General features: G+C 43.0%; 1 protein-coding gene across 1 annotated transcript in view; it reads left to right on the top strand.

The window, feature by feature from the left end:
• Positions 1 to 15,090: 15,090 nt before the first annotated feature.
• Positions 15,091 to 27,483, top strand: part of LOC308300182 (rho guanine nucleotide exchange factor 2-like) — a gene marked incomplete at its 5' end in the record, with an annotated part of 94,135 nt that continues 81,742 nt past the window's right edge. The window contains 5 exons of the mRNA XM_080743984.1: positions 15,091 to 15,123; positions 16,798 to 17,051; positions 18,255 to 18,468; positions 19,757 to 19,919; positions 26,029 to 26,062. Coding sequence (XP_080600110.1) covers positions 15,091 to 15,123; positions 16,798 to 17,051; positions 18,255 to 18,468; positions 19,757 to 19,919; positions 26,029 to 26,062 — 698 coding nt within the window. The remainder of the gene's footprint in view (positions 15,124 to 16,797; positions 17,052 to 18,254; positions 18,469 to 19,756; positions 19,920 to 26,028; positions 26,063 to 27,483) is intronic.

The following is a 27,483-nucleotide window of genomic DNA, read 5'->3' on the forward strand; positions in this document are numbered from 1 at the left end:
CCAATGTTTTCAGAACCATTGGTCCCAGTGGTTCTCAAAGTGGGGTCCAGGCCCAGGGGGTCCCCAGTCAAAGTGGGGTCCAGTGGGGGTCCCCAGACAAATTATTTAATATAGCATCAAAATCAGTTTAACCACTTTAACCACCATTTTAGACTTCAGCTATTAATTAAGAAATAGCCACTATGCGAAGCATTGTGAGCTTGTAGATCTGCTATTTTCAATTGCTTTTTTGCTTTCACTTTTGGTAATTTAAGTACATTTTGATGCCAATACTTTTGTACTTTTACCCAATTACATTTTGATTTCTAGACTTTTACTTGTTAGGGTGCCCTCAGACCAAAATACCTATGAGATTGGAATCTGCGTTCCGCCAATGCATTTCAATGAGAAGGGAGCGTTTTTTGCAGAAGTCCTCTGCTGGCATGAAACCGCTTCACTCTCATTGAAATGCATTGGCGGAACGCGGATTCCACTCTCATAGGTATTTTGGTGTGAGGGCACCCTAACAGAGTATTACTATAGCGCAGTTTTATAATACCTTTATTTAAGTATAACAACGTGAGTACTTTTCCCAGCGCTGAGAACATGTCAGATTGACATGACCCAGGTGCTGAGTCTTGGATCAGGACTGTTGACCATAGCAACGGTCTGTTGTTGACCATAGCAACGCTCTGTTATTCATAGCAGAGCTCTGCTATCGGGGAAATCAAGAATGCCGTGACCGACCGACCAATCAGAATGGAGCTCTCCGCAAAGCCATGCAATAATCAGCTGGTTGGAATGAAAACCTGGATCCACTCAGACCTGCACCATGGATTACAGTGTGGTGAAAAGAGCCCAGGCTTTTGGTGAGCATAGGTCAAGGTTAAACCATATCAGCAACATATAGATTAACCTTGCATCACCAGTCTTTCCACCTCGGAGAAAAGCCTCGTATATTCGATTACAACGGGCCGTTTGATCCGGTCTAGACGTGGCCGCTCCCGACCGGATCAAACCCTGCAATCCCAGGCTACATATAGATAGTGTTAAGCATTCTCAAAGTGGGGACCTGGGAACCCTATAGGGATCCAACCCATTTTTTTTTTTTTTTATATTCAGATGGCTAACCATGCTTCCTAAAGAAATGTTGTCTCTGTGACACTTCCTGGGGCCACAATCCGCCTCCAAAACTATTATTTTTTATCTGTGAGAAGTTCTGTCATTGGTCTGCTTATTTGGCAGGCCTGCCAAATAAGCAGACCAATCAGGACCGCCTCTTGTTCTTTTTCGGATTGGTTGACCTGTCTGTCAATCCTTTTAGCCCTGAGCTGCTAGTGACAGAGCTTCTTACAGATAAAATAATAGTTTGGAGGCAGACTTGCGGCTCCTAGAAGAAGCGCCACAGAGACTAGATTTTTTTAGGGAGCATTGTTAGCCGCCTGAATATAATAAAATAAAAAAAGCAATTGCCTGTTTCCTGCTTATGTCAGCAGAAAACTGCTTATAGCAACTTTAAGACCTGAGGTCCATTCTACAGATGCCATTGATTGATTGATTGATTGATTGATTGATTGGTTGGTTGGTTGGTTGGTTGGTTGATTGATTGATTGATTGAATACTTTATTAGCAGTTCGCACAGGAAAGGCACAGGGAAAATGATTTAAACTACAGTGAAGATTTACAGGCACACAACCGTAGATACAGTATGCCATTTTCAATAGTTTTGTGTGACACTCTTGTATGATGAAGCAGGTCTTTCGTCACTTATAAAAACGTACAAATGTGAAACTTTGGAGATACAAGGTTTCTGCTCAGCAGTGACGAAATGGAGGAGAGGAGAAGAGAGTATCCTCTCTCCAGACCATAGACTCCTCCCACTCACTGAGGGCATAATAATCAGAAGAGGAGTAGATGGAACATGGAGACAATAATGATGTGTATCTGAAACAGCAGCTAATCACCATGACAACCTGCACATAACAGTCTTTGATGTGTGGGAACAGTGTAAACAACACAGTGATTACTGGTCAAAACCACCGGTCCTCAACGTGGGGTTCGGGGACCAGCAGGGGCCCAAATGGACACCTACGGGTCTTTTGATTGACAAAAACAAAGGAAAAACCGAATGGGTTCCCAGATTGACAGGTATGTAACTCTGCGAGCGAAACAAATGGAACCAAATGGACATGTAATCATTCTTATACATGCTCAAGAGTTACAGACCTGTAAAGTGAATCAAAGGGTTAAACCTGTTGCATCCCTATTCATTTCTAGGTATGTCAAATAGGCGAACATTCGCAACAACAACACGAATAGCAGATCTACAAGCACACAACGCCTGTGTGCTTGTAGATCTGCTGTTTTCACTACTTTTGTGAGACGGCTTGTATGATGAAGCAGGGCTTTGCGAAAAGATTTACAAATTTGAAACTTGGAGATACGAGGTTTCTGCCCAACAGTGACGATTTACTTTGTTGGCCGCCCAGCCCCCAAAATGGAACGAAAGCCGACATTATATATTTTTTTTTTCCCTAATGGCCGGCCTGGACCGTCCGGGAATGAACCGGCCGTTCGGGAGTTGTCCCGCTTTTCCCAATGGCCAGCACGTCCCTGCTCAACTGACTCAGCTATGGCCACCCCAGTAGTGAGGTTAGGGTGACATGTGGTTCAGTGAGTTGAAAGCTTGGCAGGGAGTTATTATTGAGTTCCTTTGTGCCAATTATGTCTCTTTTCAAGAACTGTCATGCTGTATACTGTATAGAGTTCTGGGTTTGTTCATGAATGGTAAATGGTGCTTTTATGTAGCGCCTTTATCCAAGGTGCTTTACAGAGATAGTGCATTACATTCACCCATTCATACACCGATGGCAGAGGATTGAAGAAGACTTTATTAGAAGTTTGCATAGGAAACCATGCAAGGCACCAACCTGCTCACCGGGAGCAACTAGGGGTTCAGAGTCTTGCTCAAGGACTCTTCCACACTAACCACGGGATCGAACTGGGAACCCTCCGTGTTCTAATGACGGTTTCTCTACCCCTGCGCCCTGTGTGTGTGTGTGTTTGTGTGTGTGTGTGTTGTGGACAGCGAAGGCCTGATGAATAAAGATCTTCCCACACTGCATACCTCCCTCTGCCTCTGCGCTCTCTCTCTCTCTCTCTCTCTCTCTCTCTCTCTCTCTCTCTCTCTCTCTCTCTCTCTCTCTCTCTCTCATTGAGGGAGAGGACACTGGTGAGTAGCCTATAACAGCATTTCCTTGTGTATTTATTTATTTATTTATTTTTAAAGATAGCAAAATTAGCAGATATACAAGCACAGCAGACAGTGAGCTACGACACACCGTCTTATATATGATAAAGCATAAATGGGGCTGCTTAATCTAATATGAAATTATTTATTTATCCTTTCATTCACACATTAATTATTTGCAGCACAGCACATGGCACACACACCTCTCTCTCTCTCTCTCTCTCTCTCTCTCTCTCTCTCTCAAACACACACACACACACACACACACACACACACACACACACACACACACACACGCACCTCTCTCTCTCTCTCTCTCTCTCTCTCTCTCTCTCTCTCTCTCTCAAACACACACACACACACACACACACACACACACACCAAAGTTGGTTACCTATCGCGTTCCGTGCCTTGGGAGCCTTGGGTTGAATACTACAGTACTAGGTTAAACCTAGTAGACCTACTGTCTTCTTTTTAGTTTCATTAAGCTATATGAGAAATACACGTTATTGGGAAGAAAATAACGCAATAACAAATAAATAATAAACCACCTCAAAAAACAAACAAAGACCTGGAGTGACGGGATTCGATAGGACACACATTTCTATGTAACACCGTGGCTGTGTGTGTGTGGTGGGGGGGGGGGGGTTGTCACGTGACTCAGGTGAGTCTCGGCAGACAGAAGGACGTCTGGAAGTATTCAGTGTCTCGTCAACAAAAGGTAAGCTTTTAAAGACTGATACAAAGTGTCCGTTTGGACTCTGAATGGCTTTGAAACGTGACTTTAACTGCGACACAATGTAGCCGTTGTTGTGTGTCTGTTGTGAGGCCTGTGTTTAATAGACGTTGCAGTCAGATAGTTTTGGGAGCAGAATGAACCGAAACGCGGATGGAGATACATGAGGGCAGGTGCAGCCGCGTCAGTTCAGAAAAGGCAAAGGTATGGCAACATGACTCTAGGCAGGTGTAATGATTCATTTATTACCATGAATCACTCAGTGATGGGGAAAGTCATCGCATTTTGACAATGTAGACGTACGGAATTCAAAATGTAGCCAGCTAGCCTACAAAAGTAGCTACCACAAGCAAAAGTATACTAAAATGCTTGAAAATAGATGCAACGTGTTGTGAGCTTGTAGATCTGCTATTTTCAAATAGCTTGCCTATAAAATTGGAGCTAAAGGGGTTCATGTATGTTTTATAATATCATATTTGTTTTATATAAATTTGCAAAGTAACTAGTAAAGTTTTCAAATAATTGTAAAAGTATTACAAGTAGTAAAATATTTGCCTCTAAGTCTGAGATGTAGTGGAGTAGCCTAGACGTAAAGTATTGGAAATTGGAAATACGTAAAGTAAAGTACAAATAACTAAAAAGTGTACTTAAGTAAATCTACTTAGTTACACTGGCATAAAGAATTAAACGCAGATGGAGATATGAGGGCAGGTGTAATGTCTTTGTTTTCCTACTTTGGACCCCCTAAAGGAACCCTAACCCGAGTCCCTGGAATCCACTTTGAGAACCAATGTATTGGGCTATATAGAGTAGCACTAAAGTCAAAGAACAACACTTTAGACCACTGTTTCCCAAACAGTGGGTTTGTTTGTTTCCTATGTTCACTTATTGTTTGGGTCCTGCATGGGCAAACATCTCATTTCTCTTTTGGGTCTTGAGCTAAAAAGGCTTGGGATCCGCCACTCTATAACAGCCGGGGTTTCGAACCCAGGTCTCCCGCAAGGAAGTCCAATATCTTAACTATTGATCCAAAGGGTTATACCTATATGGACTGAGGGAGATACTAGTCTTTTGAGGCCATCAAGCGGAGGCAGTAACTCACTCTGCTACATATACAACACAAAAGTCACAGAAGACAACTTTAGACTGTCTGGAACTGGAGAAGTGATGACTTGAGTGTTTTATTATCTGCTGTGCCATCGAAGCCATTGTTGCTGCCGGGAAGGTGGAGGCAGTTTGCCTCAATTATAGCTGCACTCACACTCACTCACACAGCCTGCCCTGTTCACTCACACTGCTGTGCATGTGAGTTTATACCCGTTGTTGTTCCGGTGTGTTGAAATGTTTCTGTATGAAATCTAAACTCCCATCAGAGTCAGTGTGGCGCTTTAAAACAACACGTGAAACACCTGGTGAAATGCTAACCTGCCGACGCTGGTGAATGCTATTGCTAACCTGGAATGTTAACCTTGTGAATGCTATATGCCTGAACCTAACCCAAACCCTAACCCTAACCTCAGTAAAACTATGCCTAAATCCAACCCTAACCCTAACCCTTCGTCGAACTAATGAAACGTAGAAATATCGAGATTTGATGTGCGACGTATGGCCAGTGAATTGGTTCTCAAACTTTTACATTTCAAGGACCAACCCTTAACCCTTAAGACTCCCTAAATCAGGAGATAAGCGACCGTCAGGTCGCATGTAAAAATGGCGCTAAATGGGACAGATCCATGTTGATGACATGACTGTAGACATACTGTGTACCGCTTTGCATGATTTTAGGGCAAGATCGGTAGGAGCAGTGTCCAAAAATGTGTTTTGCAGGAATCGGCCTCATGGCGGCGCTAGAAGAGGGCCATGTGAGAAATGAGGGATGGACGTTGTGGTTTGGCAGCCAAGGAGTGTGTGTGCAAAGTTTGGCATGGATAGGGGCAACGGTGACGGGGATACGAAAAGGGGAAAAGTGTGACCTGACAGGCTGACTGACTGTAGGTTTTGATAGTAACTGCAACCTGACGGTCGCAAAAAAATGAAACGGGTCCATTTGGTTTCATTTGTAAACTGTCAGAGTTACAGACTTGTAAACGGCTGTGATTTTACCTGTCCTTCAGATGTAGTCTAGACTCTAGTAAAATGTGTCTGTATGAAAACTCTGATTAAAATCAACGTGGCGTTAAAAAAAACAACAACCCAAGTGTAAAACAGCATAACGAGTCTAGTGAGCTGTGTGACACAGTCATTTGCGTGGTACAACAGGCTATTATAGGCTACTATACAACTGTATGGTGGAAAAGGACATAGTCTAATATTTCATTATTGTCTTTCTTGAGGTGTCATTGTGTTTATAATGTTGACTTTGAGTCATGTTGACTTCATGTGTCACAGTGCCAACGAACCTCGCTGACTCATTTGTCTTCACACTGTGCAGTTCCTTGTTAGACCAGGGTCAGTGTACACACACACACACACACACACACACACACACACACACACACACACACACACACACACACACACACACACACACACACACACACAACAAACCACAAATAACACGAGTGATTGATGGATAACAACATACATCTGACCCACACCACAATCGAAAGGATAACGCAAAAAAGCTGACAGCTTGTTTCCTTGGGGTCCTCCCTTAGTATAGAGGTGTTTATGGAGTCATGTAGCCTAGTTTGGGGCAAGTGCATGAATGCAGGGCATGAAATTAAAGGAGCTATAGTAAACTTTTTCTTGAAAAACGGATGCTAAAATAAATAAAAAATGTTTCAAAAATATTTTATAAAAGAATATGCTTCAGATATGTGTTTCTTTTCAAAAATGTCCACAAAAAGTGTAAAATAATGATAAAATAATCATTTTGGCCTTTGTCAGACCGACACTTTGTTTACATCCTAGTCTATTATTTTATATGGATGTAAACAAAGTGTCAGCCCGACAATTGCTAAAATGATTATTTTACGCTTTTTGTGGACATTTTTGAACAGAAACACATATGAAGCATATTTTTTTTTAATAAAATTTCTTCGAATTATTTTTAATTTAGCATCTGTTTTTCAAGAAAAAGTTGACTATAGCTCCTTTAAGGCTTGTCCTGTTGTCTGGGACAAGTAATAAATCTTCATGGACAAGTTCATTAAAAATGTACTTGTCCGTTGGACAAGTGGCTCTTGGTTTCACTTTTTCTGTGACTCTCCTAGCAGCTTTGTGCTGCATGCAGACTATGGACTGTGATACTATGGAGTGCAGGGTGGAGGTCGTTATCAGTCCTTTTGTTATTCATTCTATTTCAATGTCTGACTCCTATGCATGCATTTAAGAAACAAATTCAGTCAAATTTGTATCCGGACAAGTGACTTTTGTGCCCGGACAAGTGAATGGGAAATGTACTTGTCCAAAGGACAAGTGCCTCAAAAAGTCAATGTCAAGCCCTGCATGACTGTATTAAGTGCAGTATATGCTTATGTGTCCATGAAGGCACACATGAAGAAGTCTAGCTGAGTTATATTTTTATATTGGGAGTGGTGCAGTGTACCGGGTTTTATCAGAATGCTGTACCCATTGTCCAGGTAAATAGATACTATAACACAGTAATTGAACGACACACACTATGTACACACACTATGTACACACACTATAAAACAATAAAAACATTACACGTGCGAAAAGGTTATACTGTAGAAGTAGTCATATATCACCACCAGTAAGACTCCCTGATCAGGAAATGAGTGTCCGTCAGGTCGCATGTATATACACACAGCCTCATGATGGCACTACACACACACACACACACACACACACACACACACACACGCGCACACACACACCACACACACACACACACACACACACACACACACACACACACACACACACACACACACACACACACACACACACACACACATACGCACCAATAGCGCTAAATTGGTTTAGTTTGCTTGCTGCATGAACCATGTAACATGTATCATTGTTTTGTTAGATGGGAGAAAGTTTGAAAATGAAAATGAGTTCTACTGTTGTATTGTGGTGGTATTGTATTGTTCTTCCATTGTTTTGTTGCCATAGAAGTGTGTGTGTGTGTGTGGTGTTTAAAGCAGGTCGTTGTTTTGTCACATCAGTAGGTGATCCATCAGTGATACTTCAGTAGGGAACCTCATCCCCTGAACCCTAGCCTCGGTATTTCTGGCATGTGTCACAATACCGGTAGGAGACCATTCAGCCAAGATAGCTGATCTTGTCAGCTTGAAGATAAGCTGTTTTGAACAGATTTGAATGGTGTGTGTACTGTGTAGAGGGAAAAGTGGGGGACCCCAGTCAGTGAAGTATATAGGGTAACGTCATGGGTCTTCAAGTGGTTAAACGTCAAGTTATTTTTAGTCAGTTCTGATGGAAATGGAAAAGATATTTCTCCGTGACACACCGTATCTCAGGTGGAAAGATGTGCATATTTACATAGCGTAATATGATAAGATTCTAAAAGATAACAGAGAGAGTTGGGAGAGTTCAGGTAGATGGAACATAACTCATCGAGTACAGTGCAAATCAGGTCTGTTTCACTAGGCATAGAAGGTCTAAAGTGGTTACTTACCGAAATTATATTGATGAATTCCAAATATTATAGGGGCTTTTAAGCCGTGACATCATTTTGTAGTCAGACCTCCATGCAGATTTATTATCAATATCTGTCCCTCGCTATTTCAACAGATCTGAGACAAAAATAACGACTAAAGTATAATTCTACCACTTTCCTTTCAACAACAAAGAGAAGAAAAAATAGTAAAAATATTAAAAAGATTCACAGGCGCTGGGGCCTTTTGGCCCCAAAAGTTCTCCTCTGCCTACAAAATGATGCCTACAAAATGATGTCAGACTTAACAGCCCCATTCTGCGGCACCCCTGGAATGGCATCACAGGACCCTAGGTTGCCACGGCACCCACTTTAGGAAACCCTGCCCTACGGAATCCCTGCCGTGGGTGGGGGACATTAGCCAACACAGTTCGAGGCGTTGTGAGCTTGTAGATCAGCTATTTACACCAAAGAGGGTTGGTGTAGAGGGAATAAAGAGCAGACCTAGTGCATGTTTTGAGGGTTCAAGTGGTTAACTGTCTGAAAGTCCACTAGGTCACGTTAGGTCTAGTCCACTAGGTCACAGAAAGAGATCATATCAGTTCCCAGGACCACAGCTGTTGAGAACCACAGGTGTAGGGTTTGGGATCCGGGAATGGGAGGAACCGGATCCAACATGAGGAACCGGAATCGTTTCCATCACATTTTGGAGCCGTTTTCCGGAACCGGTTTCATCATACTGTCATAGCTGGTATGTGGACTTCACGTCTGCTACACAACAAGGTTCTCTCAAACCTTTTAATTTCAAGGACCACCATAACTCTGAGAGTGTACATAAGTCACATGGAATTTACGGGTCCATTTGGTTCCATGTGTACACTCTCAGAGTTACAGACCTGTGTGTCTCAGAGTTACAGACCTGTAAGGGTCCATTTGGAACTCCCTATAGGAATCGCAAAAGGAATCGGACCTTTGAGGAACCGGAATCGCTAAAACCCTAAAGGAACCCAACCCTAGACAGGTGCAGATACTAAGTGGAAGGTCATCGCACATTGCTGCGTTTTTTCGGCCGAATATAGGAGCGAATTTTGGAGGACATAAATAAAGAAATCAACCTCACGTTATGTCAATCACGTTGCACACTGCCACCCGTTTTGTTATTTTCGGACCACTGGGTCCCTTGCTTGTCTCTCTCTCTACTTGCCCTGAGAAATGCATTTCGGAACGGAAAAACGCAGCAGTGTGTATTTGTGTAACCAGCTTTAGTGTTAGTCGCTGTCTGTGTCTCAGTTATGTATGTCAAATGTGACAGTGTTAGTTATTGCCTGTGGGGAGTTCACCTGTTCTGCATACCGTGTCCAGTCTCTGGAATGTGCTGGCTAATGATTAGGATAAGACAAGACAGACCGAAAGGACAGTCCTGTCCTGCTTGTCCAGACTCAAGAGGGGTTCATTTGTCACCACCCATACAAGCACAAGCAATTAAAATTACGATAAAAAATTATAAGATAAAGATAGTAGAGATAATAAAGATAAAGCCCCCACAAGGATTTTTTTTATATGTCTGGGTATTTCTAAAAACTATTTTTAGACACAATCATGCCGCACCGGCTGTATTTTGAGGGAAAATCCCGCTAAGGCAAACACCAATAAGGCAAACTGGGCAAATGTACTGCCCGGGTCTCCTACCGTAATGCAAATCTCCTTCTGCCGTCCCGTTAAGTAAAAATGCAACAGAGTAGCCTCCTTTTGTTATGGTGAAACGAATAAAGATTTTTGAGCAATACAATGGCTATATGTCACAGTTATTGTCCACGACATTGCAAGCGGCGCAAAGGCCAGCGGACCTTGGTCCTGCTCTTCGCGCCCGAGCGCCGCAGGCGCGAGTTACGAAGCTGTGGTGAATGCAATCGTTATAGCGCACGATAAACGCATGAATGGTATCATGAAACGCGATGCAGGTGAGCTCACATTTCACCATAACAAAAGGAGGTTTAGTACATTTTGCCTTATAGTTACTTTACCTTAACAGGCTTTTGCATTACAGGACGCGCCCGTATTTTGATTGTCTTAGTAGGCTACCAGCTCTTATGCCTTATAACTTAAACCTACTATCTCTGACCACCAAACCTTTCGTCAGAGAGTTCAGACTTTCCGACGTGCAGCTTTCCGAACTCTAATTCAGGGTAATGCTTTTCAAAAGATGCGAGTGACGTCATTTTGTAGTTGTTCGTGGTCTTTAGATGAGAGTATGACATTTGAGCTACTAAAGCCTCTCTGTAGTCAAATGTCCTTCTCAGCTTTAACTCTCCACCTTTTCAGCCCCCCCCCCCCAAGACAATCATATATTTAGTGGGGGACCCCCCAAAACAATGATATATTTAGTGGGGGACCCCCCAAAACAATGATATATTTACTGGAGTCAGTCAGTTTAGTTTGACTCGGCTCCACAGATAAATACTGCATAGTGAAAATAGCAGATCTATAAGCTTGTAGATCGTTTATGTTCACAATTGTTGCCTCCTTCTGATATTATTTGACAATTTGGCCAGTGTTTCATCAGATTTTATAGTATAGCTTTAAGGCCCCGTCCAGACGACAACGTATTTTTAATCCCCGGGGAGGTAGAGCCACGAACGCACATGGGTGTCCACATGCAAACGCATGCAAACGGAGGACTAGCCGAATAGTTTCCAAAACTCCGGCTGCAGTGCATTTTTGTTACCCGGGCGTATTTCTTTTGCCTTGTGGACACTGTAAACGGAGAAGTTCTTTGCTTGCATGCTTATGTCACCTTGTGCTCCTCGCCTCCTCCTCCTTGCTATGAGAGAATCCCATAATAGTCTCTGTAGAATATCCATATTTATTCACTACATGTTAACATTAGAGAGCTCCGCTGTCTTATTTAGGGATGGAGCCCTAATGAATGATATTTGTTACTCTTGTCAAATGTCATCTTCATAGATGGTGGTCACTGGTCAGCCACGAACTTACAGTTGCAAAATATAGGCTACCAGTTATGTTCTGAATTTGTCTCACATAGCTTTCCACCGGCTCAATAAGCCGGATCGATAAGGTGCTCATTATCAATAACGAGATGCAGCCCTCGTCTTGTTAACGGAGCATATCTGACGCGACGCGCCTGCCTCTTCTCTTTGTCAAAGTTTGGATATCAAATGCCAATATCAAATGATTTCAAGCATAATGGAAGACATATGCACGCATGCAGGCATTATTCCAGCCCATTCTCATAGTTGTCTGACGCTTTGAAGGTGAGAATATGTTGATTATTCACGGCATGTGCCTCCTTTTTTAAATTTCCACGATCAGAACAAGCACAAAAAGAAAGTCCGTCTGTTAGTTCTCTCTCTCTCTCTCTCTCTCTCTCTCTCTCTCTAGAGTTAGCGCACCACACTCTCTCTCTCAATACAAAGTGATGCTAGCTTGACCACAATGTTCTGATTGATAGAGTTACATTCGTTTAATGCTGAGAGAGAGAGAGCGCACCACACTCGACGATTCCTCTCCTCTCCTGCTCTAGAAATAGTTTGCGAATTTATATTAAATTAATGTTTAAATAGCAATTGTGCATGTTAAAGTGTGAAGATTGTGAAACTTGGACGATGCATAGCCTATACTAAAGTATAGATAGATAGCTGCTGCAATGATTCCATGAGAGCAGGGGTACGCGGCCACCCGCTTCGGTGACGCACAGACAGGGATTTATAGCGTTTTGATAATACCGTGTGGACACACATATTTTTCTACACGGGCCCGTGTGGAGGCGTATAGGTTTCAAAACGAAGTCAGAAACCCCCGGGGACTTTTTAGGTATGGACAGGGCCTTAGCTTGTGGTTTTAACTTCTCTTTTTTAAGGTAATAAAAAAGGTTTAAAGTCCCCCTGGGGGTCCAGTCCCACAGGTTGGGAACCACTGGTTTAAGTTAACGGGGTCCAAAGACAAGCAGCGGTATACAGTATGTATGCAACAGAGTTCTGCCTGTGTCTGAAATTTCAGCTGCATTGTGGCGTTGCTACAAAGACAGTCTACACCAGACATTAGCACGGCTACTGACAGATAACAACACTGTGACAGGAATGTCATTGTTTGTGTTAACAGAAACACCTTAACACAATAATTACATTCTATTGTTACATTTCTATTGTCACATCTCATATCGCACTCGCAATAGCAATCTCCACTTCACAGTAGAGTAATGCCACCTGGATGGAGATCTAGAACTTTGAGATGGGAAAACTGTCTCACTGACATGTTGTGTGTTAGGAAATATGGATATTTATGGGTTTTTACTGTATGCTGTGTTGTATGCTGTCTGGAGCAATGAAGTCTAATCTAATCGAAACGAGTACAGCACGAGAGAGAGAGAGAGAGAGAGAGTTGGTTTCAGTTCCTCAATATTGTAGCAGCAATAACAGCAGAGATGATTTGAGAATGACGTTCAGTGAGCAAAGTATGTACGTTAGTCAGCACTCAGCACACTTTGAGGTGCTTGTGTGCACGGTGCATGGGCCCTACTATTATACAGGGTGTGTGTGTGTGCGTGTGCATGGCAGACAGACAGACAGACAGACAGACAGGTAATAGTATCAATCGTTCATAATCTGCATTCCTGGGGGGGTTGCTTTTCCAGAATTTACAGCTCTTGGTGATGAATTACTGTGACAATTAACTTCCATGGCAACGCAAACAGTATTTCTCAAAAGCTATCTTGTTTGTGTCATGGACATTGTGAGCCAATAGTGACGCTATTGTGCTGGTGTAAAGCTAGTGCTGGTCATATTTTCACCGGCATTTCATCCTTGAAGTCAGGACTGAACAATACACCTTGTGGCATAAAGACAATCAGCGGTTTAAAGGAGTAGTTCACCCCCAAAATGACCTTTTTTTCTCTATTGATTACTCATGCCAATGAGACTTGAGTTCAATAATATTCTTTGTTTTTTGTTGCAAGGACAATAATTTGATTAAAAATAAATGTACCCCCATTGATTCCGGATGGGGACCCGAATGCATCTGTCTAGTTATTCATTATTACATTTCCCTTTTCTCTCCAATAATGTAATTCCCAAAATATGGACGCCAGGTTGAAAGTGCTGTTGATTTGCCCTTGCTTGACAGACGAGTGTAGGAGAGACACAGAGAGAGACACACAACCAGAACTGGACCTGAGTCACAACTCCTCCTGATCACATTCCTCAACAGAAGAACAGAAGAATGTCAGAGAGAGAGAGAGAGAGAGAGAGAGAGAGAGAGAGAGAGAGAGAGAGAGAAAGAAAGAAGAGAATGAGAGAGAAGGGGAGTTGTGGCAGGAAGAGACAGAGGAACAATGTATTGTGGGAGAAGAGAGAGAGAGCGATGGAATGATAAAGAGAGGAAGGTGGAGGAGGGACAGATAATGAACTGTGTGTTCAGTTTTTGAGGGTTGATGTTTCTTTGGAGTGGATGTTTTACTAGCTGGTCCTGTACTCTCCATGTTAGCATGCACTGTGATGAGCTCTGACCTAAAACTGCCATAAAACTAACTGATTTAGGTCACTGTGGGCCACACTAAACTAAAAGGCCTGTCCATATCTCTCTCCGAAACCGAACTTTTCGTCGGAAAGGTCCGGTTCAACTACAAAATGACGTCACTCGCAAGTTCTGAAAAGGATTACACCGAATTAGAGTTTGGAAATCTGCAACTCTGCAAAGAAAAGTTTGGTTTCTGAGAAAGTATGGACAGGCTTTTAGTGTGGCACACAGTGACCTAAATCAGTGGTTCTCAACCTCTTCAGGCCTCGACCCCCAATAAAATCATATTTCATGTTTTGACTCGGTTCCACAGAAAATATTGTCAGTTCCACATGATAAATATTGTGAAAATAACCGATCTACATATTTCCATTTGCCTCTTTCTTTTATTATTTGACAATTTGGCCACTGTTTGATCGTTTTTTATAGTATAGGGTCCCCCCCCCCCCCCCCAAATCATGTGGGGACTCCCTGGGGGTCCGGACCCACAGGTTGAGAACCACTGACCTAAATGAACAGACATTGACGCTGATGATGAAACTATTATTAGCCGTTCATGAATAGGATGTATTCTTCATTCATTCACACTGTATATCTGCTGATTATTCTGTATATTTTATCATGTGAACTTCCAGGTCACGGGATGAGCCGTTTTATTCATAGAAATGACCTGAAGTTGTTTACGTTTTGTCTTTGTGTAACCTTTTTCGATTGATTGGATACTTTATAAACGGTTTTGAAAAGATTGTTAAAAAGTATATCAACATTGCGGTCTTGATTCTGGAACTGTTCATTCAAAAACAGATTTAGTCAAAATAATAGTTTTCACAATGAATTTGTCATATTTCTGTTTGTAGTTCTCTCTCTACATCCAGATATTATGTTTGTAGTTCTCTCTACATCCAGATATTATGCGTTTTGTCTCTAATGATGTTTCTCTGCTCCTTGGAACAGAACCTGGACTAAGCCGTCCATCGCCACTGGAGGGTGCTGTTGCTACACCAATCAATGGTCCCTGACAACCAGCCTGTTATTCACATGGTACTGTAAGACAGTCTGACCATTAAACACAGATCATTTTAAACGCTGGACATTCAAATAATGGAGGACTGTATAATTTGGGGTTCTCATAAGCTATGAATATGTCAGAAATCTATGTTTGAACAGCTAATTCCTCAAACATTCAGAAATCATCCAGTAAAGAAGTCCACTCTGGTAAACTCACCCAAGCTCTGAAATAATTAAAAGGATACGATCAATACACATTTCATTTCACAGTTAACAGTAGAGAGGCTCCCAGAGCATTGCTGGCTTTGACATTTACAATGTATTTATGGGCCAATATTATACCAAGAACATCAATAGAGTATGTACAACTAACAGCTTCCTCAATTTCATATTCGTCATATCCAGACAGCTGCTTTTTCAGCAGTTATGGAGAGCTTTTCTAATTATTTTTTTCCCCCCTATATTTATTGCGACCGTCGCAGTTTAGTATGAGAACCGCCACAGCTTGACCGTATCTCTCTGTCTGTCTGTCTGTTTCTGTAATACTTGGTTTGATCTTTTACTGTTGATTGACTGTTATGCTCTGACATCACGCTCTGAGTATCTGACATCACAGTGATTTGACAGGGGAACCACAGTGTCAGGAGAACCACACTAACAGAATCCCTTTTTTTAAGGGATTGTATCTATGATGTCAGACGTCATAGACGTCATAGGACTTTCACATAAACGAGTATACGAGTAAGCACGGGCTCTCACAGCACATGTTTGGTTCTACAGACTCCCAACCGTTGCACACGGTTAGCTCTGATTTTTGCAAATGTTCTTAGCTGCTTCCCCTGCCGTTACTGCACTTGCACAATGTACAGTTGTATGAAACAACTTTTTTTTGTAGAACCAATATGCCCATATCTCCATATACATGGATCTCCATATATGGATATCAGGGATCTCCATATATGGGTAACTGGTCCGCTATATGCCCATATATGGAGATCCCTGATCCCTGTCATCAATATTAAGCTCATATCTGTGAATGCCAATATATATATATATATATATACATGACAGTCTAACCTATAGAGTCTATTGAGAGCCTCGCGTTGTGAGCATGTAGATCTGCTATTTTCACAATTTCTGCCTCTAATATTTGACAATTTGGCCAATGTTTAAGTTGTCATTTTAGAGGTATTAAAAACTCCTTCAAATGTACATATACCCCCTATGCACCTAAACATTATGTTGGTTTGTTTACCGTTGAGTGAGAAGACAATGTTGCACATAAAGACCCGCCAAAATAATTTGGGGGGTCCCGACTCACAGGTTGAGAAGCAAGCCATTTGTTGGCTGATTCACGAGGCGAAGCCGAGTGCCAAACAACCCTGAAACAGTGGTAAATCAGCCAACAAACCACAACCCTTGAGTGGTAAATTGCTTTTCTACCACTTCTACCATATACATGAAAGAAAACACTGTTGTAACTTGCAAGGTTATTTAGTTATACAACTGCAACACAACAGTGGGCGGGGTCCATGAGCCAACTCAAGGTCTGCTAAATGCCTAAACTGTAAGGTTGTTGACTGATTTACCACTGTTTTAAGCCAATTAATAGGATGTGAGTGTATGTGTGAGACTAGAATAGAATGTGTCTTTCTGTCTTGCCTGTCTTTCTGTACCCATCTTCCATCTGGTCTCCCTGTCTTTCAGATGACCTCCCCTCCGGCCCCCGCCTCCCTCGGCGCCCCCCCGTCTGGACGGTGTCGCGCGCCTCCCCCCTGCTCCCCCTGCCCATCCCCCCCTCCCTCTCCTCCTCCTCCCCCCCGCACCCCCCGGCCGCCCCGCCCCTCCTCGCTGGCGTCCATGTCCCGGGCCGGGCTCCCGCACTTGGACCGCGAGCGGAGACACAGCTGGCAGCCCCAGCAGACCGCCGCGCTCTGGAGCCCGCAGTACCAGCAGCGCAGGTAGGGCGGCGACAGAGACGTCACTAACCCCGGGCAGGGCAGTGGTTTCGTTGGGGGTTCTTGAGGGGGTTCCAAGGGGTCCTGAGTGATTGATTGTTAGGGAACCAAATGTACCCTTAAAGTTCTGTAACTCAAATGGACCCTTACGGTACACTCTCAGAGTTATGGTGGGGCGTGGCACAATGCATACCAAACCAGGGGGTGAAACTTAAATGTTTGAGAACTCCTGATGTAGGGGGCGACAGAGAGCTCGGTATCCAGTCTCAAGTGGCCAAAATACTAACATTGAACTTATCAGTGTTAGTTTTGATAGCAAATGATGCTTTCGTCTTAGTCTTTTGAATAACACACCGTTTAGTTTTGGTCCTATTTAGTCATCTGAAATTGTTTAGTCTAGTCAAATGTGGGCATTGTTTCAGCATGAGGCTGTTACCATGGTGGCGACGCATGTGCAGTACAGGAGGCAGGTATCAGTGATGTCAGTTATCTCCAAATTTGGGCACTGTTTAGTATCAGTGATGTCAGGTATAACGGACAGACATCTGAAAAAAAAATAATAATAATAATTTTTCGAGCCGGGCCGCCGGCTGTCATCTGTTTACACGGCCCGCGAGAGCGTCGCGCCGCCGATATTTGCCATCCACTCCAATGCAATCCAGGATCTTTAGAGCTCATTTTCTCTATTCCATGCATATCCATGAGGTGTGCAAGGTTTAATCACGGCTAAATCGCCGAAAATAGGGCTTCTAAAATGAGTGGTAGCCAATAGCTAACTTCAAGCTAACTTCATCCTGTTCCTGTTCATGCACAAAGGAAAGTGTTCAGGCGCGTCATGGCTGCGCACGGCTTGTGCATATACAGCCGTATGTCTATGGTGGATTCTATGGCCATTGGGCGCCCTCTAGTGGTGATTCTGGGCACTGAAAGGGTTAATGATGATTTTTTTGGAACAAACAAAATAGCAAAAAAGTCTTGTCTAAAAAGACTACACAAAAAAATGGTTTTGGAGAGAAACTGAAAATATGACACCAGAAATTATTTGTGCACACTGAAAGTAGAACAAATATTTTTTTATTGGCATGACCATGACAGGCCACAGACATGCCACAGGGGCGGAAGGTTGAACAGCGCTGTTCTAGAGACTAAATGATAAAGCAGCATGTTTCTAAAGGTAAATACCCGTCTATCTCTCTGTTCCTCCAGCGTTAGTCTGGAGGGTTTGGATGATCCAGAGGAGTTTGAGCGCCTCCTGCTGGGCGCCCTGAGCTCCTGCTCCTCCTCCTCCTCTGTGCAGAGTGGGCGGGACCCGCGCCGCACGCCAATCACCTCCTACGGACAGCTGTTCCCCTTCCCCCTGCTGTCATTCACAGAGGAGGAGGCGGGGCTGGAGGCCCCGCCCTACTCGCCACCGCTGGAGGTGAGTTGGATTTCTTTTTTCTTTTTTTTTCACATTCAAAAACAGCGAAAGTATCAGATCCACAAGCTCAAAGCGCGTCGCTTCACGCTGCTTTTCAAGCTGCTTTTCGAGCCGCTTTTCGAGCTTGCGGATCTGCTACTTTTGATGCTTTTGTCTGACACTGTAGTTTGTTCAAATCTGGCGTTTATTTACGAAAAAAGTTAACATTATTGTATGATATGGAGTTTCTGCCCGACCGTGGCGATATTCACTTCTTTGTTTACATGACAGTATGAACACTGTGAGACACGTAGTGCAAGGTGTCGTTATAAATTGAACTTTTCTGTCCTTCAGAGACAAATAAGTTGATCTTTCTCTATTTAAACACAAAAAATCACACCCAATGTGAAGTGAGCGGTGGTCGTGCTTGCATAATGTCTTCAGACTAGGATTTGAGTCTAGGATGTACAGGCTATGCTACACACACACATTTTGCTATGGCAAAACGCTGAGGAAAAAGGCTATGGACACACGCACAGCCACGTATAGGAGCGGTTTACCACCGCTCAAAAATAGCAGATTTACGATCTCTTGTAGATCTGCTATTTTTGAAAAATCTTGAAATTTAGTCTATTTTTGACCCGATTCTATAAATGTCTTCTAAATCCTTCTTCTAAATCAACGGTTCTCAAACTCAGTGGACCCCCAAAATTACATGTGTATTTGGCCGCAGACCCCCATCTCAAAATATGTTGTTCCAGGGACCCCCCAGAAGCAGAGATTTGAGTTACAAAAGTTTGCTATGAAAAATATATATTAAAAGATTTGAAAAAAAAAAAATATTCGAGATTTTTTTTTAAATAGCAGATCTACAAGCTCACAGCGCGGCACTCGGTGCTTTTTTTAATTTATTATTATTATTTTATACTCTGTGTCCTATTTTTCAATAGTTAAAGCAATTATTCCAGGTCTTAAAATATTGCTAAAGGTTGCTGTCGAGCAGGAACCTCTCCATATTTTAACTTTTTGTGTTTTCTTTTCGTAAATCAATGCTCTAGTAAACACTGTCACGTCATGTAGACATGTCAGAGAGTATCCATCAGCTGCTATACATTACAGCAACACACACACACACACACACACACACACACACACACACACACACACACACACACACACACACACACACACCCACACAGACACACACACACACACACACACACACACACACACACACACACACACACACACACACACACACCCGTACCCCATCATGCCTCCCTCACACTGGCCCCGTTGTGTTTGTCAGCTGCAGGGTTGGAGACCCCCGGGTGCCAGCCACAGCCTTGCCCTGCACGCACACAGCGGGCAGCAGCACCAGTACCCACAGCCACAGAGCTCCCAGTTCTCCCAGTGTGAGCAGTACTACAGGCCCTGCCAGCGCTCCCACTCCACGGCATCCTGTCACCACGGTACGTCTGTGGGTGTGTGTGCACGCGTGAGTGTGAGTGTGTGTGTGTATGTGTGTGTAACCATGGATGTATTTCTCTTCATGTCTTGGTTTCCAGGTCGCATAATGTGTTCTGATTTGCATTTCATCGTGCGTCGGTCGTGTGTTGTTGTTGTCGGGTGGAAACCTTGTATGTCCAAAACCGTTTGTTTTGTATTCATCATTTTAAAAACGAGTCAAAGTAGTGAAAATAGACGATCTACAAGCAGACAAGGCGTTGTGTTCTTGTAGATCTGCTACTGTATGATGAAGTAGGGATTTACTTTACGACAAAAAACATGCAACGTTTGAAACTTGGTGATAGGAGGTTTCTGCCCGACAGTGACGGGCAGAAAGTGATTTGTTTGTATTTAGTACGCTCCCCGAAAACAGCACTTGTGAGCGTGTAGATCCTCTATTTCCTTGAGAGCCTCAAGTGCACGTCAAATACTGCCTCATTTGTACCGTGGGGTTGCTCGCAGAGACACTGACAAGATTGTTTCTTGTCGGCGACAATCGAGAAGAAGAGACTCTTACCCTGTTGTTGTTGTTACCCATGACAAACGTTCAAGTCTCTTCACATAACATCAATGTCCAAACGTAAATCACTGGAGTTAAACCTAGGGGTATTTAGGCCACGTATTGGAAGACCTCAATGTCCGTTATCTTAAGTCCACAAGATGGTTACATATTTCAGCATGTCACCGATTTCACCGTAACACCGCCATGCTAGGAGGCGAGGAGGCAGAAGTATGTTTTAATGTTATAATTGTTACTTGGCTTCTGGTTAGGGAAAGAGATAATGAGACACAAACACAAAAAAGAAGCACAGCACTCTTAGGGGCCTGCGGTAGGGCGTTCCACATGTTAGTGGTATAGCTGGAGAACCAAAACGTTGCGTCCGGTGTGAATGCAGTGATGTGTTTATTTTTGTCACGTCCGGCGTGAATGCACCTTTAGGTGTCATGTTGCTAAGGGGTTTCTCGTTGCTAAGGGGTTTCTCGTTGCTAAGGGGTTGCATGTTTTGAAGTTGAAGTCTGTCAGCTGCTTGCTCTGTTCTCTGTGTCTGATGTCATGTGTGTGTGTGTGTGTGTGTGTGTGTGTGTGTGTGTGTGTGTGTGTGTGTGTGTGTGTGTGTGTGTGTGTGTGTACGTGTGTGTGTGTGTGTGTGTGTGTGTGTGTGTGTGTGTGTGTGTGTGTGTGTGTGTGTGTGTGGGTGTGTGTGTGTCTGTTTCTCAGATCATGTGATGTCATGGTGTGTGACACTCTGAAAGCGCTCTCAGCATGTCCCTTTAGTAGTCTCTCTCTCTCTCTCTCTGTGTGTGTGTGTGTGTGTGTGTGTGTGTGTGTGTGTGTGTGTGTGTGTGTGTGTGTGTGTGTGTGTGTGTGCAGCGCGCGCATATAGCTTCCTTCCTGTATTTGTTCTCAGAGTTTGGCTCGCCCCCCCCCCCCCCCCCCCTCTCAGTAAGGTCAGGGTTCTCATGCTCTCTCTCTCTCTCTCTCTCTCTCTCTCTCTTTCAGTTCTTCTCTGCATCTCTGCTTCTCTTTGCCGTTCGCCTTTGCAGTTTTATTTCCTTGTTGCTTGACTTGAGAGAGCAGTCAACGTTTGAACTTTATAGAGAGACTGTAGGACGGTTGAGAGGGAAACAGCGTAGGAGAGACAGACAGTAGGACAGCTGAGAGGGAGACAGCGTAGGACAGACAGTAGGACAGCTGAGAGGGAGACAGCGTAGGAGAGACAGACAGTAGGACAGCTGAGAGGGAGACAGTGTAGGAGAGACAGACAGTAGGACAGCTGAGAGGGAGACAGTGTAGGAGAGACAGACAGTAGGACAGCTGAGAGGGAGACAGTGTAGGAGAGACAGACAGTAGGACAGCTGAGAGGGAAACAGCGTAGGAGAGACAGACAGTAGGACAGCTGAGAGGGAGACAGTGTAGGAGAGACATAGGAGATAAATCACTTGGTGGAATCCAGCATTGATTGACTTAAATATTTATTAGAAGTTTTGTATAGGAAAAGGTACAGTTTCATGACGGCACAGTTCACTGGTACAAGGCATCTAAATGGAAACTCAGGTAAGGCAAGGCTTATTTCCATTTAGATCCTTCTTTTTAACTCACATAACATTGAATGACAGATGGATGGAACACAGTACTATGCAGTAGATATCTATCAGAAAAGAACAATAATGAAACAGTGCAAAATGCAGGATGAATGTATCTTCGGAGGAGAAGGTCTGAACTACTACATCGCTGTCTGATTCAGGTGCTCTTCTCTACTCTGCCTGTCTGAGCTGATTCGCTTTAGCGTTAAGATCCATCAGTCAATCCTTCCTGAAAAAATATTGATATTGTGTTTCACGTGTGTTCTTTGCATTCATTCATCGTGGTCGGTGTACCCGTCGCTGAGTGACAGTTCAGAGACTTGCTCGAGGGAACGTCAGCATGGGGAATCGGGGATTGAACCAGCATCTTCTTTTAGCAGTTGTCTCAGTGGAAGAATGTAGACAGACTTGTGTGCATGTGTGCGTTTGTGTGTGTGCGTGCATGGCATGTGTGTCCCTGACCTTCTAGTTTGTTGGTTTTTCTCTGACTGATGAAGACCATGGTAAATGGACTGCTTTTATATAGCGCTTTTCTCCAAAGTGCTCTACAACAGGGGTCTTCAACAGGGGGTCCGGGACCCCTAGGGGGTCCCCAGAGTTACTACAGGGGGTCCTCCAAATCTTTGAGTGATAGAAACTTTTTTTCTCCTTTTTTATATTAACCACTTGAACCCTAGCGCCCATATTCGAAGAACTTTAGCCAAAAATAGCCTATCTACAAGCTCACAACGCCTCGCAGCGCGAGGCGTTGTGAGCTTGTAGATCGGCTATTTTTTGGCAAAGAGCTTTGGTGTATTGTGGAAAAAGAGCAGACTAAGTACAGAGTGAAAGCTCAAGTTTATTAAGTATTGACGGTTCAAGTGGTTAAATAATATGTGATTTTCGTCCTGCTTTCAGGGATGTTGTGGTCTGACTCTCGTTCTCAGTATGAGTGGTTGTGAAGGTCATGCTGTGACAGTGTGACGTGAAGCAGTTTGTTATGGAGACACAGATCAGAGCTGACCCACTGACACGGAGAGGGAGTTGGCTTACCACACGCCTTGATGATCACGTGCTTCATCATAACGTCGCCGCCGGGCGGAATCCTCCTCGTATCTCCACGTCTCAAATTGATTTGTCAATTAATTCCCTACTTTGTCACACTACAGCAGTGTTTTACAACCTTTCACAAGGTCCATTATTTATTCAGCATTTGAGCTGCAGACCACCGTTTGATGAGATTCAGCCTCTCAGACCCAGAACTTATGCCTCATTCACACTACGAAAAGCCAAGCAAATGGTTTGCTTGGTAATTCAATGTATTCTCTATGCAAACCAGCTTTTAAAATGTCCAAGCTGGAAAAAAAGCTTGGAAATGTTTAAAGCTGGTTTGCATTGAATTACCAAGCAAACCATTAGCTTGGCTTTTCGTAGTGTGAATGAGGCATTAGAATGTTTTGTTATCGTTGGGTGAGATTTTGTCCACAATTCCGTGCTGTATTGATGTGGTACCATATAGGAGAGATAACAGGCAGACGTTGATCAAAATAACAATTCTTCCACATTCTCTTATTGTTGTAACTCTTGTAACTCTTACGGGTCCATTTGGTTTCATTTTACGCTCTCAAGAGTTAAAGATCTATCCACCTCTTTCCGCAGGAATTTACTGGAGAATCTTTTGCACCACACTTCCGGTCAACAGCAGACATACAAGCTCACGTCGCGTCGCAGATGCAACCTTTGTGAGCTTGTAGATCACACTCGGCTGCGGCGCCGGAAACTCTGTGCAACTTCTGCGCAATGCACGATGGGATGTTGGAAAGTTGTGGATAAGGGTCTATTACTCTATTTGGTTACCAACTCTCCATGATTTAGCTGGGGACCACCTGGAATCCCCTCAAGGACCACTAGTGGTCCACGGACCACTGGTTGAAAACCACTGCACTACAGCATCACACAAAAGTAGCAAAAAAACGATCTACAAGCTAAAACATAGCCGAACTACAAGCTCTAAAAGTTTTAAAACAGCAGTACAAGCTCTCTATGCGTCGCGTGGACATACAAGGTTTCCAGCTGACAGCGGGGATAAGCACTGATGAATGGGGTTCAATGCTGGCACTACACAGCTGTTTTTAGAACTACTGGTCGCAAGCGTTACTTTACTTCCCCATTCCCCATGTGAGCACACCAAAACAAACACTAAATCAACTGTTAAGTTGTTTCTGGCTTTATATACATTTGTATATTTAATATTAAATGCATATTCTTTGTCTGTATAATGAAAGTCTATGGGAGTTTTGTCTTTCAGTGGCTGTGGGTCAGAGGTTAAAGGGTCAGGATGATGATTGGTTATCTTGTGCAGGGACGTGCAGAGAATGTTAGAGAGGCAGGGTCTGACATTTCTAAAAGGGCCTTTTGGTGAAAATATCGAAAATAGCAGACCTATTATTTTCAGTACTTATTCATGGTCTGGAGAGGGCACTTTTTACAGACGGGTAAAAGGGCAGGGGCTCAAACCCCCTTTGATGTCTATGTGTGCATGTGCCGCGACTGCAGTTTTCCCGGTGAACCTGAGCGCAACGGTGGGGGCCGATGGGCAAGGAGGGTCGCTAAAATAGGCCTAAGACCTTAAAACTTGGCGAAAACAGTTGCGAGCATTGGCGCAAGATAACGATAAAGGAAATCATTAAATGGAAAACATTAAATGAACTTCTGAAAAGCCTACTAGGCCTTAAAACCTGGCGAAAACATTAGCCAGCATTAGCGCAAGATTAGATGAGGATAAAGGAAATAATTAAATGGAAAACTTAACTTCTGAAAAGGCTTCTAAGCCTACACTAGCCTACTAGTAAAACTAGTGGAACTGCGATCTTTCCACACGTGAATAATTGTGGTTGTAAACAATAACACAAACAATATACATCCTTATTAGTCTAGTTGCGGGAAGAAGGGGTTATCATCATGGCCCCAAATAACTTTTAGATATCTTGCAATTGGCGACGAGTCTCTTACGAAATCGGAAAGAGTGCCTCTCATTTCCTAAAGCTATATAACCTCTCCATAGGGGTGTAACGATACATTTTAACAACGATACGATAGTCATCGCGATACATGGTTAACGATACGACACATGGACATATTAGCTCATTCATGGCGATGCGATACGATTCGATTCAATGATTTAAAATCGATATAGTAACTATTTAGCAAAGAAATTAAATCTGTGTAAAATGTGTAAAAAAAATCCATTATTATGGAAGTAAACGCTGTGATTATCTAGAAATACATGGACATTATATTTCAACACATATGGACAAACCCACCTTGACATGAACACAGAGATTACACACATTTATCGATAGACCAAGAGTAGCTATATGTGTGCCAAATACAAGGCACAAATACTTTGTTTCCATACAATCAATTATTTGCATTGAAAAACGATTCGATATCGATTACCGCATTTTAAAACGATACGATACGATACAAAGCCAAAACGGTACGATATTTTGCTTTTTCAAACGGTATAGTAGATCATTGCAAATTAAAATCGATTTTTCGATTCACTACTACTATATCGTTACACCCCTACCTCTCCATCATGGTCAATAGTCAGTGGTGTGTGTGTTCCCCACACTCCCGCGCCCCTACCGTTGCGCTCAGGTTCACCGGGAAAACTGCGGTCGCGCATGTGCCTGGTCTGGGGAGCAGTGGAGTCAGTATGACAAGAACTACAAAACATTTAAAAAATCACACCCAGTGTGAAGTGAGCGGTGGTCGTGCTTGCATAACGTCTTCAGACTAGGATTTAAGTCTAGGATGTACAGGCTACAAACACACACACATAATGCTATGGCAAAACATGACATGTACAGGCTACAGAGACACACACACACACACGGCCATGCTATGGAGCGGTCAACCATCGCTCAAAAAACACAAGACATTTGTTATTGAGTGGATTATGTGATTATGATTATTTTGTAACTCTCTCTCTGTCTCCCCCAGGTTCCTGGTACAGTGTAGGAGGTGACAGTGTGAGGTGAGTGTTATGTGTCTGGGAGGTGATAATGTCATCTGCAGGAAGTCGGCACAGAGAGACGGATAACAACTTCCTGTTCTCCCAACCCTACTTCCTCTCTCTTCTCCTCTGCTCTCTCCATACCTCCTCCTCCAGCCCTTCCTCTCCTACTTCCCTTTCGTCCTCTTCTATATGCCTTTTAAAATGCTTGCTATGTTTTCAACCTCTTCTATATGCCTTTTAAAATGCTTGCTATGTTTTCAACCTCTTCTATATGCCTTTCAAATGCGTGTATATTGGACTTTGCATATTTTACTGTGCCTTCCTGTTATTATTGTTCTCTGTTCCTTTCTTCTCTATTCTCTCTTTCCCTTAGAGCCTGATATACTGTATATTTCATTCATTATTTGACTTTTTTTTTACGACGTTGGTAACCTGGCGTCTGTTTTTGGGCATTTCGTTCTAGGCGAATTATTGCAACCATCTCTGAAAATAGTGCTCTGTAAATAGCAGATCTGCAAGCTCACAACGCGTCACGCCGCGTCACGTTGTGAGCTTGTAGATTGGCTATTTTCAGCATGCAACCTAGTGTAAAATCAGCCATTACGGCCCGCCAAAATATTTTTTTTGTCGTCAAAATCAACTGTAGATTTAGTCGACTATATAGACAAAATCTTTTCAGATGACTAAAATATGACTAAAACTAAATTAAATTTTATTCAAAAGACTATGACTAAACTAAATCAAACTTTGCTGTCCAAATTAACACTGATTCTTCCCCGTCTCCCCCCCCCCTCCTTCCTCTCCTCCTCCCCTGGCCTCTTCTCTTTTGTTTGGCAATCTGCACCCCAAGTCCTGCTTCCCATTTCTCTTTGACATGTAAGGTAGAGGTCTTCTTATTTGTCATCAGTCCCTGATAAAGGGCTGAGATTACGCTACATTTTTTATTATCGTAGGCCTGAACCATTATTTCGATTAGTGGATCTCTTTTATATAATTATCCCTTATCTGTAAGTATCGAAAAAATCATGTTTGTCCAGATCATATTTTGTCCGTAAATCATCAAAACTCTACATCTGCCCATTCTCGAATAAATTACATATCGCTGTTATGCCCTTTCGTTCCCATTGTTTGAATCCTTGGTCAATGACTCCTGGTTCGAAGTTCGGGTCAGCCAGTATCAGCCAGCCCATGATCCTTCTTTCTTCTTCCAATTTGTATTTTTTTTTTACTATGTCATTCCTAATTTCAATTGTAAATTTAGTAATCAGGTCCAATACTTTCTCTATTTTTTTCCTCAGATCCTTATTTGACACCAAATGTTGTATTCGACCCCCTCCCTGATCCAATTCAATATCCAGTTCCATTTTGCAATATATCCTCCTGGGTTACACCAACATACTAAGAATCTGATTTGAGCTCCATTAAAGTATTCTCTCAAG

The sequence above is a fragment of the Nannobrachium achirus genome, assembly GCF_963921795.1.
Source record: "Nannobrachium achirus genome assembly, chromosome: 2".
Lineage (NCBI taxonomy): Eukaryota > Metazoa > Chordata > Actinopteri > Myctophiformes > Myctophidae > Nannobrachium > Nannobrachium achirus.